Raw genomic sequence first — 14,071 nt, 5'->3', positions numbered from 1 at the left:
CATTTGAATAGCATATACAGGTGAAAGAATAATTGTTTTTATTTGTCATAACATCTATATATATTTTTTCATAACGCTTCAACAACATTATTTTACAGAATTATAGATTTATAATAAAATAATTGATAACTAACTCCGCCATTCACCTGTTTTGTAAAATATCGTACAGGCTTTTCATCAAAGGGTAGGTGGAAAGTTGGTAGTTCTATCTTAATGACGTTTGTGTTGTTGTTAGTGTTGTTGTTGTTTCACTGACTACAAAAGCAAATAGTCTTACTCGCTTTTGTTAAAACATACCCTGTAATGTACTATTAATTGCGAAATAGCTTTATCAAATATTTCACATAGCCTATTTCAACGTTTTGATGTAGTCGTTTCATAGTTTTATGCGTATTATTGATAAATACGTTTTTTCCCGTCGAATTAAAATACCCATAACTATGGAAGCACTGGAGGGCCCTTTTGACTTCTGACTTAATGACTTTTGACTTTTGACTTGGGAGTTATGACTTGTGACTTCAAAGTTGTTACTTGTAATTTGTGATGATGCATTGCCGCTCATTTTAAGCCAGAAGATGCAACATGGCGGACTGGGATTTGTCAGATGATGTAAGTTTTTATAGTTTGCTTGAATATTCTTCTTAAATAATGTAATTTAGCTATGTTATACATATCATATCATCACTAATCAGGCATACAATTTGGACGGTCTGTGTATTTTTTGTTCACTGAGATCTAGATGCGTTTACCATAAGAAATTAACAACTCTCCCTCAATGTGAGAAAAGTGACTCCTTTCAAGACTCACGGGGAACCAAGTCTAACTTCCATCAATCAAACAATCTATACTTAATGAAACTTATAAGTACTAAGATTTAAACTTGCAGATAAGCTCGAGTTTTCAAAATATATGCCAAATCAGTTATTGGCTTCTTTTTAAGATTGAATTTTTACAAAATGCATTTACTGATATAAAATGATGATACTATGATAAGTGTTTATACAAGAATCGTTGTAATTATTCTATACAAGTATATATATACAAAATTATTCTGACCACTATATATACATGTACATAGAGAAGGTTGTCGGAATGATCGATTTCGTTTAGTGTATTAATACCATTCACAAAACTAAAAAACAATGAAACACTCTTATTTAAATGACTGATTATGCATAAAATACAATTACACACCAATTTTACTCACCAAGGTTATTCATCTGGTCCTCTCCATGTATATGAGAATTAGATTTATCACTGGATTCGGGTTGGTCAAACACATTCGACGTTCCCATATTTATAGTTTACTGTACATTACGGGAATAAAATGCCTCCTCAGATGAAAAAACGGCATATTATATTTGAAAGCCAGAACTAGACCCAGGAGGTCATAAGTGGCTCAAAACGCTTTGGTTCAGCTAGCTAGTTGATCAGCTAGACCTTGTCAGAAATCAAAATAATAAAAAAACTTTGCTATCAGTAATAGTGTACAGAATACCGTTAGGGGCACCGTGGTTGAACGTTATAATCCAGAGGGCGACAATGTGATAGTGCGACAACGCGATGGCGATAGTACGATAGTGCGATGATGACAACGCGACAATGCAATAGCGACAATGCGATGACGACAATGCGACAGTGCGATAATGCGATGGCGACAATGCGATAGTACGATGACAATAATGTGATAGTCTATAGCATTTTCGTCCTCGTGTTATCGCGTTGTCGTCATCGTACTATCACATTGTCGCCCTCTGGAATATAACGTACAACCACGATGGCCCTAACGGTATTCCGTTATACTGTGCTTTTCGCTTCATAGATTCATTGAATTTAAGCTTACTTGAAAGAAAAAATAACTTTGATAAAGTTAGTCTTTCTAAATTAAAGTGATTCAGTTTTTAATTGTGCATAGGCCACCTAAAAATATATATTGGTTTGTAGTGCCCGCTTCCTTCCCATCTTCAATTCTTTTAGGTCATCGACTTGATTTTGTTTTATTTACCGATATGTATCCTGTTCTCCCATAATTACCTCCCCTTAATAAGAATATGCCATTTGTAATAAAGATTAGTAACGGAATATATTTGCTATGCTTTATTAAAACAACTTAACCATGAGTAATCTGATTATCTCATGACAGTATACTTTGTGTCGTTAATGGTTAGTATTAGAAAATTGTAATTTTGAAACTTCAATTAATTGAGAATGTTTGAATGAAATAGCCTTCACAAAATCACGAAATACTATCTCTTGTGCAACAGTGATTAAATGATATTATTAAAACACCAGGTAAGCAATGTTGATAAAATGAAGCGCAAAATGAAGCACATTTCGAAATTTTATCTTTTTGTAATTTACAGGACATACATAGGAAACAACGTATAAAGGAAGTCAAAGACAACATTAAAAATAGAAAGGCAAAGAAGAAAAAACAGCCCCAACTACTAGTTCGCTGCTCCAAGAAATGGAACAAAATATTATAATAAATACTGATTTTTTTTTATACTTCAATCGTTTATTTTAAATAAAAGTTCTTTTTTATATCAATATTATAATAAATACTAAAAATTCTAAAAAGATATTGTCATGTTGTGCTTTTTGAACACAATTGTGTTAATCGTCCTTGATTTTACATCCTGTAATTTATAGCTCGACTATTCGAAGAATAAGGAGAGCTTTCACCTCATCCGGGCGTCGGCGTTAGTTTAATGTTCTGTCCAATTTTTCATACCACATCAGTTATGTTTTAAGTCCCTTAAGATATCGCTTTGAAATTTTGCAGACTTGTTAACCACAATGACCCCAACCCCTAGACATGGGTTGACAGATTGTCGACTAAGATGGTTTTCCTTTTACTATCAAGAGCTAAGAATAGTCGAGTGTGCTGCCCATGACGCTCTTGTTGTAGTTTTGATTTGCGTGAGCTTAAGTAGAAGCTTTGCTAAGAATGATATTGTTGTCATCTAGAGGAAAATATAACAAAAAGAACCACCTTCCGTGTACTGGTGTCTCGTATCCAAAGCTATGTCAAGCTTAAATTTGCTAGAGGAAATAGGACTGGTGGAATAAGAACAAAAAATCATAGTTTTTGTGCATGACCTTGCCCTACACGGGCGCTTTATACTAGGGCTAGTAAAGGTCTAGTTGTTTAATCCATTTTGAGGGCTTATTACAAAACGGTTGTAACTTAAACCATTTGTAATAGAGGTCGATACGTGAAAAGTCAAGACCACAAGTGTTTGAAGTCACTACTCACAAGTTGGAAGTCAACAGTCACAAGTAGGAAGTCACAAGTAAGAAGTCAAAAGTCACAAATAGGAAGTCTCTAGTCAGAAATACGAAGTCACAAGACAGACCATTGTGCACGAAGTGTCATTGCACTATCGTTTAAAACGTCCTAAGCATTATAAATGCGTCATCCTGGAAATTCTTGAAGCTGACCTTACCACGGATAACTACCTATTCGAGCTAATAAGAGGCAATGCTTCTATAAGCGCCCATCCCTTCTTTTCCATTTGTAAAAGGTTAAGCGCCCAGGATAAATTGTCTTAAAAGAAAAAAAAATCAACTGACCACAATCGACATTTTAAATTTTTATGCATGTCCGCGGGCCTAGAAAATTTCACTGTACAAGGAAAATTCTGGAAACAAAGTGATCCTTCGGAAGCATCAATCACAACATAATAACATAAGAATTGCAGACTCGGTTTGATTGAGTCTGTACATGAGTGATAATGAATAAGTGCAACATCACTCACGCCCCCTAGCACCGGCTGAGCGGTACTCAATTCTCAACACTTTATAGTGTTGGCATCAATGATCCCGATGGACCAGAAAATATAACAACACTGAATATTTACATTTCAAACCCACTGTAGTGATTTGTCAGTAAACGGGACCACTTTAAATACGAGATATCAACAGAAATTGCATAGCTGCGACTCTTACATATTGTATACTTTTGTAAGACCTGACTCCTAAATAAGCGCCCACCTTTCACAATTTTCTATGCGCCCTGGGCGATTACTAGGAAGAATACGGTAGTACTGGCTAGATATCCTGTGCATGTTTCGTACTAGGGCGTTTGGTCTACAAAGATGAACGTGAGACAGTGAATTTATTTTAATAGCCAGATTCTAATTAACTGAAAGTTAAGTATATAGGCCCTAGTAAGTCTGCACACCAGCACAGACTAAATCGGTCTACACTTGTCACAGGTCCGTAGTTTTTCTTGACTACAAACAGACCTTTGTGAGCCATGATGTATTTGAACGAAAAAATAACATTTGACTTTCGTGACATATACGTTTGTTATAATTGACTGTCAAACATAAGAATAAACATATGCCACTTACGTTATGAACTATAAAATATATTATACTATAGTTTACAATATCATCACGATCATCATCCTTAATATAGTTATTATCATCGTCATGATTATAATCATTATCATCGAAATTCACTTCTGCTTATCATTAAGAACATAATTATTTAAATTATATAGTCGACCTTCATCATGAGGAGCAGCATCATGTCAATCATCATTGCAGTCAACCTACTTATAATGATAATCATGATAATGTAGATGATGATGGTGATAATGATGGATCGTGTTGATCATTTATTCTCTCACAAAACAACTTTATGGCTAAAAAAGACTTTAGTCTTCATACGAGTTTGCCACTGAATCATTCAACTCCAGGAACCAATTCGATGCTGAATCGGCATATAGTGGCATTTGGAGGTCGGGCTTTAACAGATAAGCCAATTCGCTGAATTCGTCAAACTTTCTCTTTGGAACTGAATACATGTCTTTAAAACAGGTCACATCACGTTTGTCAACCGCAGTACCATAATCAGCGTGCAACGTTTCAGGTAGAAAATACATAATGTCAGGTTTTCCGTAATGTGCATCGGAATTGTGTTGAGGTCTAATTTCATGTACATTCCACTGTTAAGCAATTCTATCCAGGTGTGTTTGTATTAGATTCATAAAATAAAATTTCAAAAATTTTACAATGTATCGGCCATTAACGCCAAAACGCCAAACCTTTAAAAAAAAAATCCCCTACTTATTCCTTTTTGAGTAGTTAAACCCACCCCTTTTAATGCGCTGGGAAAAGTGCTTCTTCCAACATAAAAGCTGCGGGCTGCTAGCAAAGTGGTCGGGTTTTTCTTTCCCAAAGACGCTGGAAAAAAAACACTGTTTTTTGTTTCCCCCGCAAGAAGAGCGGGGTTTTTTAATGCGTTTGATCCCCAAAATTACGCAAATTGTTTTTGGTCGTTGTTAGTAAAAAACCCCAAAACTTTGCTAAAAAAATCTACCGCTCCCTGTTTAAAAAACCGAATGGTTTACTTAAAACATAACCCTCTAAAACCCAAATATTGTTTGGCCTTTTGACAAAAAAACTCTTTCGCGATTGCTTTTTTCATTCCTCCTTTTGGGCTATTGCCTTCATTTGTCCATAAAATCTTTAGGGGTTATTTCATCCATATTATGATCACTTTCAGCCGGCGCCCCTTCGTTCGATAACCCACGCTGTCCCCTTAATGCATTTCCTTGCCATTGCGAACAACGTTTTTCAATGCATTGCAAAAGTCCCCCGAGTTTCAGGTTAATTCTTCAAGTTTTTTAGTGAGGTGACGCAAAAAAATGCTTTAAATCAAAAAAACCCAAAAATTTTACTGTATTTAAAAACCCTTTTTTGAAATTTTCAAAGAGTGATGCTTTTCAAATTTTGGAGACGACAAAGAGGTAAAACGGTACCGACCAGTGTTACTTCAACAAAATGCACAGAAAAAAAACCAAACCGAAATTTATTTTTTGCACAACCGCCATTTCGCTTATTTTCTCCGTGCTCTCTTAAAGTGTGGTTCAATTTATTAATTTCACAACCAAGACGTAATAAGTCTTGAGTAAAAAGTCAAAACTCCCAAGTCAAAAGTCATAACTCTCAAGTCAAAAGTCATTAAGTCAGAAGTCAAAAGGGCCCTCCAGTGCTTCCATACATAACGGCCAGAAATGCTTTTTAAATTTTATTTTCAAAACTTTTTCAATTTTGGGTGTACTTTATTTGTTTTCAAACAAGGTATACTTATTGGTCAGTTACTTGTGTTGCTCTTTGACAAATAATACCGTTATTAACCCTGAAACTTTGTATTTTGTGTGGAATTCAAATTACTACTTCGTTAACATTTTGCTACTTTTATGACAAATGATTTCACATTCAAAGCTACTTTATTTAGGTCCTCGGCATCTAATTTGCTCTAAAACGCTATTCAATTGTTATAAACTCAAATAAATATGTATTATAAATTATTATTGTTTTTGTGGTTAAATAAGAGAAACAAATGAACTTTGACCACTTTCATCAAGGTAGAAGATATTTTGTTCAGAAATAGGGCCGACAAAGTATTATTAATCAATGAATGCATTTTGATTGCTTTTACACCACATACATTATGCACTTATTTACTTCCGGTCCAGGTTATTTAACATTTTAAGTAACATAAAAGTTTACCATCAAGATCAAAGGTGCAAGTGGCATTGATTTGACCTAAAATATGTATAACATTGTTATTTATCCAATAAAACATCCATTTATTGGAAAAAAAAATCAAAGAGAAATTATGATAATCCGTGTTATATTGTCTTTCACTATGTAACAGATTTTTTTCTTTTTGATTTACAATGTAACAATTATTTTTAATAAATAAAACGGTGAAACACATTTTAGGTTAAATCAATGCCACCAGCACATTTGATCAAGACCAGCTGGCCTCGAGTAGATTGAAAAAGCTGGAACAAAACAAAAAGTCCTGAAAACCTTTTTTTCTGTTGTTGTTTTTGGTCGTTTTGTTTTTGTTTCTGGTTGTTTTTTATTTTTATTTTTTTGTTTGTACTTTGGTTTCACACTATATGATACATTTTATTTTTCTTCCTCAAGACCATATTTTGCACGTATATGGTATTTGCAAGGTTGAAAGCATTCCGAATTGGGCTTGGTCTAAATTTATATTGGACATTTTGTATCTAAATTTGTGTAGAACATGACAAAAAAGCAATTCATACCTGTTTACCTATTTTATCGTTCGTATTCATCTTGTTTTCTCAAAGAATATTGCATTTTAGAAGCTTGATATTATCTTTTTCTTTGTTTGAATTTCTATGAACAATTTCTTTGGTTTCAAAAGCGTTTGCGTGTTAGCTACATGATAAAATCACGAAAAAAACAAATTGTTTATTTGTTAAACATCATTCGGTAACATTCTATCACGCGAATCGCGATAAGCAACGAATTAGTTGTAATAATCTTAATTATACGTGCGTACAAATAATTTAAGGTACACAGTCATGGCTATAATCTTGGTCCGATACTCGAAAACTCTCACCAAGTTGTCGTAAGTTTGAGTCAACTATCACAATTAATTCTAGACCAACTTAAAAGGAAGACCATTTCATGTCAGGGAATTGTATACTATATTATATTGATAATAATTCCAATTATTGTACATGTACATAAGAAGGAAAGTTGTTTTTTCGAACATGGTGTTTTTGTATGTTTTCCATGTAAAAGTTGAAGAGACATAATTGACAATATATAATTTGCTTCGATAATCTCGTCATATTGCAAAAATTACTTTCTTGTCCTAAAAGAAATGAATTTGACGTGTATAATGATAATTTGGATGTCCTTTATTATTGTACACGCCCTTCGTGTTACGACAGTCTAGCTTTCTAGGGTTATACCCCTTTATAAATAAAGTCGATACTACGATTTCTTCGTTTCGTTTTATATTTGATCTCCCGATATATATGTTCCAAAGATCTAGTATTTATCATTCCATATTTCGTATCATGAATCTTTAAAGTTTTAGTCGTTTTTTTTAATATTTATCAACTTATTAAACTCATTACCCAATAATATATCTTCATTCACCTTCGCATCCCCTCTCTCCCCGTTTCTAATTCGGCAGAAGATCAGCATGATTTTAATTGAGGAATTTGAGGTGATTTATGAAAAGAAAATTGACACTGAGCTTAAAGCAGTGTTTTCTGTACATTTTTCATTTGATGACAAATTACTTAGGTAAGGTATGCGTTTGCAAATTTGATGGTGTCAATGTATAGGGTTTTTAGACTACATAACATTTCTTCTTAGATTTTTTCTCAATGATAAGCATAAAATGTACTAAAGAATGTTTCGATTTCTGTAAATTATGTGAATTTGTACGCTTTTTTTGAGTGTGTATATATTTCTACAGAGATTTTTACCTGCTGCGTTAAACAACTTAGTTTGTACTCGAAATAAACAATTTTACTTGTTCCTTTAAACATACAAAACAAAAACGGTATCGTATATTGCAATTCATATCAAGGAAGGTAATATCAAGGACGATGATTTGTTCCTATATTTGAAATGGTTCACACCTTGTTTACCTTATAATATCACCAAAAAGCTGTCCTTTTACGCATTTAACTCCGAGCTTTTCAACAAGAATGGCTATTTACTTGAAAATTGTGCTCTGTATCTGCTTTATTAGTACTTCGAAAGCTTCCTTTTTCGATAGAAAAGTAAGTTGTATGGTAACAAACTGGAGTCCATGGAGTAGCCCTGACGAAAATGGTCAACGGATTAGAACATGCAGAATTCTCCGCTTGCCGGCAAATGGAGGATTACCTTGTCCACATACACGAGAAGTAAAAGGTATGAAAAATCTACTCTGACAAAAATGATTAATTGATCTTTTAGCTCTAAATGCGAGCTTTATATCATAACTAGCTTCATAACTTTATACATCTATGGCCAACAGTATTCTTTAAAAGTGAAGGAATTTCAAAACTGTGTACATTGACATGAATATTCAAAAATAGAAATAAAAAAGTTGATGTATTAAGTTAATATTTCATATTGATTTATTACAAATTTTACAAATAACGAAATAGACAACAATGTGCTTTATGTAAAACATAAATATACAAAAAAGTGTTGAGAAGGAAACAAGAGAAATAGAACAATTAATTTAAACAATATTTAAACAAATAGAGGATATTTGTTTAGTTCAGTGTAAGATCGGAATATATTTCACCGAGTGAGCACGAAAAGGTATATTTCACGAGTGGCGCAGCCACGAGTGAAATATGAACTTTTGGTGTTCACAAGGTGAAATATATTTCGATCTTACACTAAACTTAACAAATTTTCTTTTTATTACATGCAAAGAAACGTTTTAAAAGACATTAAACCTAATACTGAATGAAAAGCGCGCCAAATAATAATACAACGTGTCGTCATTTACGACGTCACGTCATTAAGTTGGTACCTAGTACTGTGCACGCTGGTATTTCACTGAAACAACGCAAGGGGCTTAAAAGTGGTAATTTCACTGTTTCAAACAGTGAAATTACCAGTTTTATATCACTGATATATTTCTATAAACCACCGAAAAGCATGTAATAATTATTATCATTATTATTATTATTATTATTATTATTATTATTATTATTATTATTATTATTATTATTATTATTATTAGTATTTTATTCATGCATCTACATCTGTATTCAAAATCTTATAAAACCTATGTTTAGATGAAGGATGCAACTGTACCATTTGGTCTGGATGGAGCGAATCATTTGGATTTGGTCAAAAAAGCAGGACACGCAATTGGATGGGAAATCTTAGACGAAGATTCAATGTGATAGGTACATATGGATGTAAAAATGTCTTAGAGGAAGATATAAGATACACAGGTAAGCCAAATATTTCTTGACACAACGTCATTTCCATTATTTAATTCCTGCCATGCTTCAATAATCAAAAATGAAAATAATGCACAATGTTCATATACTGTTATAGCTTTTAAACTAAGTCAGAGCTTACAACTATTTTTAAGAAGAAATGAAAAAGGTACTAAAATCTTGATTATCATTTTTACGACTTAACCGATAGTTTAAAATTATCAATCGTTCTTTTTTCAGGATGGAAGCCAGAGTTTAGTGACATTGTCAGAACATTCGGAAAAATATTTGTAACGGCTTCAACACCCAGTTGGTATGAACCAATACCCAGTTCGTATGAACCAATACCTGACAATCAACGAGGTAAAGTGAGAGACATTTTGCTTATCTTAGATAGCTCAGGCAGTGTACAGAGGACAGACTTCACCAAAGCAAAAAAAGATGCAAAAACTCTCTTCGGTCTTCTGTGTCCGAAAGGCAAATCTTTCGATGTAGTTAATAATGACCCCTATCAGCATCATCAGCTAGCTATGATTACATTTTCTACAACGGTTGTGGAAAACTTCTTCTTTAACTCTTACGAAAAAACTTACTATGTGCTCAATGCAATCACAAAAGCTAAGTATCTCGGACATCGTACCAACACCGCGGGTGCATTCAGGAAAGCTAAAGAGATGTTTGAAAAAAATCGAGGTACGTAGGACAAAAATACTAAAATTATTTCACAACTTATAAGTAATGACTTAGAGGTTAATACTTGGATGCTGCTCGCCATTATGAGATAATGGCCCGAAGATGTGCATAATGGCCTGGGGGCCGCAGGCCCGAAGGACATTATGAACTATCGCATAATGGCGAGCAGTAACCAAGTAATACCTATGTCCGAAATACGTCGTTTAAACATCGCCGCTAATCTTGGTTGTCGCCCTTTCTAAGAAACGAACAGTTGTCGATGTAAACAAATACCTGTCATGTACAGTTTAACCATCCGATTAACTTGGAAAACATGATTACACAAAATAAATATAAGGAAATGTTTTTATTGTTTTTATTGATAAATACAGTATCCTTCTCTTTACTTTTTTGTGAGAATTACATTTAGATCAAGTGCCAGTTATTTATGAAGTTTTGTGCCTTCAATCTTGAACGGTTTTTGAGACTGATGTCACCGATCCGATCTCTTTCCTACCGTCAATCTTAAATCATTTTTAGAATTTCTGAGGGTCATGTATTGTCTTGCGTTTATAAATCTTTACTGTTAAGCTTTGCTGATTGTGATTAATAATGCCATTTAACTTTTAATATATTTTGTGTGCAAGAGACTACAGTGCATTCAACGTCAGCAGCCATCTTGAAAGTCACTGAGAGTTGATTACGTCATTCTGTACGTGCGTTCATTCACTTGCCCATTATGGAAAAATAATGCCGAGTAGCCAGGCGGCCAAAATTGCATATTGACCTAGATCTTGCCAAAATGGCCCTGAAATAGCCTAGATTTGTTACTATATATAGTAACATAGGTATTAAATATAAATAACTATAAATAAGATTGTAGGTTAAGAGCATTTAATGTTGTAGCATGGTCATTTTTGAAAGAAATTAGATAATGGATTTCTTAGAAAAGTAGTTGATTAATTATAAGTAATTAATTAATCACACAAGTTTTAATATCTTTGTTCATGCTATGTGGTAATTGAAAATGTACATGTTTTCTGTTATATTTACCATACTGCACGTTTGTAACGACGATTTTTATACTAAGCACTTTACATGTTAGTCTTATTATCGCCGAAATTATCTTTAATCGAAAAAGTGTTTTAGAAATTCATATCTAATATTTAATCAACATTTGAGGACGATTTTGAGATGTCAACGAAAGGTTTTATAAAAAAAAATGAGTAACCAACATGAACAAGTAATATCTTTTCAGGAGCTCGCAAATCAAAGTCGAAAGTTAAACAGGAAGTTTTAATACTAACTGACGGTTTGTCAAATGAAGGTGGTGATGCTGTGGCGGCCGCTAAGGACCTCTCAAAAGTAGCAGACGTGTATGGTCTTATGATTGGGAAGTTCTCAGCTTCGGGTATGGAAGAACTTACAGAATACGTATCGAAGCCGGCTTCGCAACACCTTTTCAGTTTAGAGAACTTCAATACCTTTTCAGAGTTGGTATATAATATGACAAAATTGTCGAAGACTGAAGGATGGTGTACTGGTTATGATTAACACGATTAACCGATACAATCATTATGGGCAAATAATACGGTTATGTTAGTATTTAATTTTCTATTTCTTGGATTTGTTTGTGTATCGAGTAACTTGCATGATTTTAAGATGTTAAGTTAAAAATCATAAGTGATACATTGAAAATCATAAATGAATAACCTTTTATATTTCAGAGCATATATACGGAAGCTTATCAGGGCCTTCACTTATCTAAAAGTTTCACGTCATGTCAACTTGTTTCTTCTCGTTTTGACCAAAAACATTCCATGAAGACGTTATGATTAATGCGTAATACATAAAATATTCCATGAAGACGTTATGATTAATACGTAATACGTAGAAGTTTTTAATCATTGCAAAAAAACTTTTTTGAATTACGTGAGCTATTTGTCAATGCGAGTAACGTCTTTGCGTCTTACTTAATATTTCAGCAAAGTCGTGAAATCAAGAATTTTCGACAGGATTTTTGTCGAAGAGACAAAAGCTTGAAGCATATCGAGAAAAATTCAGTTGCAATGCCTAAAAGCTTCTCATCTTTGTCAGTACACTTTATTGAGAAAAGAAAAACATCTTATCAATGCGAATAAAAATAAGTCGACATAGCGCAAAACATCTCACCAACTGTAGGCCCTAATACGCTTCCGTACATATATAAAAATACTACGAAATTATAACAGCATAAGAACGGATTTGTCTAGTTATCACTTCTATCATCTTATAATTATATTAATTCAAATTTAATAATGTTATGTACTGTATGTTATGCTCTTTTGACAATGAGATTTGTTTTCAAAAAATACTAGTAATATAATTATAATAATATATTTCTGTTTCATAAGTTCTTGTAAAACGTTACTTGCTCATTGTGGATATTAAAATATTTATGACAGAGTTTTAAAAGACCAAAGTTTTATGTATTCATTTTTTTGTATTTATTACGGAAGCTTATCAGGGCCTCCACTTATCTAAAAGTTTCACGTCATGTCAACTTGTTTCTTCTCGTTTTGACCAAAAACATTCCATGAAGACGTTATGATTAATACGTAATACATAAAACATACCATGAAGACGTTATGATTAATACGTAATACGTAGAAAGTTTTAATCATTGCAAAAAAAACTTTGTTGAATTACGTGAGATATTTGTCAATGCGAGTAACGTCTTTGCGTCTTACTAAATATTTCAGCAAAGTCGTATAATCAAGAAGTTTCGACAGGATTTTTGTCGAAGAGACAAAAGTTTCAAGCATATCGAGAAAAATTCAGTTGCTATGCCTAAAAGCTTCTCATCTTTGTCAGTAAATTTTATTGAGAAATGCAAAAACATCTTATCAATGCGAATAAAAATTAGTTGACTTAGCGCAAAACATCTCACCAACTGTAGGCCCTGATACGCTTCCGTAATTTATGTAATGTGATGAAAAGGACTTAAATGATGATTTAGGGATTTTTATTTTGTACATTTACATGCCTTGTTTTATATAACTATCCTTACATCTTGATTAACTAACATTACTGCTATTCGTACATGTCAAGGGTATAACAAGCATACATTAAATATGTATTAATTATCTTTTTTTCTTATCAACTGGTAAAGGTTAATGAACGTTAAACTGAAGATTCAACAAACACAAATATTACTAATTTATGAATAACCTTACTTCAAGAATATATGAATGTATATATAATTCTGAATAGAATTCTAACTATATGACTAGTTTTGTTGTGTTGATTGGTTTAGTATATTCAGTATAAAGGAAGCTGTTTAGTTTCAGCTTGAATTCCTTGAAATACACAGGAATGACCTAAGAATTACCTAAATAACAGATCTGAACGATTTTCATTGGTTATTTTAAGCCCCTCACAAGCGCCACAAGACTGGCAAGACGCTTTTATTAATAACAGCTTGCGATCGTTTCAGATATAGACTTATGGTGTAATTTTAGTAAGAAACCTGTAATTATAGTTACATAATTTCCTCTCAAAATAAATTCTCGTGGCAAATATTCACAGTTCATAGTTTAAAGTTTTCTTATTTCATCTTGACTTCCTGTGAAATACACAGGGAAGAAGTGGATCAAATAAGGATTGTCAATT

The 14,071-nt window shown here is 33.0% G+C and overlaps 1 protein-coding gene across 1 annotated transcript; it reads left to right on the top strand.

Moving 5' to 3' along the window:
* The first annotated feature begins 8,388 nt into the window (after positions 1–8,388).
* LOC132732648 (integrin alpha-D-like) lies at positions 8,389–13,685 on the top strand. Its single transcript, XM_060719120.1, has 4 exons — positions 8,389–8,714; positions 9,599–9,760; positions 9,989–10,441; positions 11,679–13,685. Exons 1-4 carry the CDS (start codon positions 8,507–8,509, stop codon positions 11,972–11,974), a joined length of 1,119 nt encoding a protein of 372 aa, XP_060575103.1. The 5' UTR covers positions 8,389–8,506; the 3' UTR covers positions 11,975–13,685.
* Positions 13,686–14,071: the final 386 nt, after the last annotated feature.

Source organism: Ruditapes philippinarum, unplaced genomic scaffold, assembly GCF_026571515.1.
Source record: "Ruditapes philippinarum isolate M1 unplaced genomic scaffold, ASM2657151v2 ctg6639_1_1_1_1, whole genome shotgun sequence".
Lineage (NCBI taxonomy): Eukaryota > Metazoa > Mollusca > Bivalvia > Venerida > Veneridae > Ruditapes > Ruditapes philippinarum.
The sequence above is the reverse complement of the archived record's forward strand: the minus strand, read 5'-3'. Positions and strand labels throughout refer to the sequence as shown.

What these genes read in the sequence shown, in the direction of transcription:
- LOC132732648 (XM_060719120.1), top strand. Translation starts at nt 8,507, where the DNA reads ATGGCTATTTACTTGAAAATTGTGCTCTGTATCTGCTTTATTAGTACT. An exon ending in ACATACACGAGAAGTAAAAG is followed by an intron (nt 8,715 to 9,598) that starts GTATGAAAAATC and finishes ACCTATGTTTAG; the next exon opens with ATGAAGGATGCAACTGTACC. An exon ending in GATGTTTGAAAAAAATCGAG is followed by an intron (nt 10,442 to 11,678) that starts GTACGTAGGACA and finishes ATATCTTTTCAG; the next exon opens with GAGCTCGCAAATCAAAGTCG.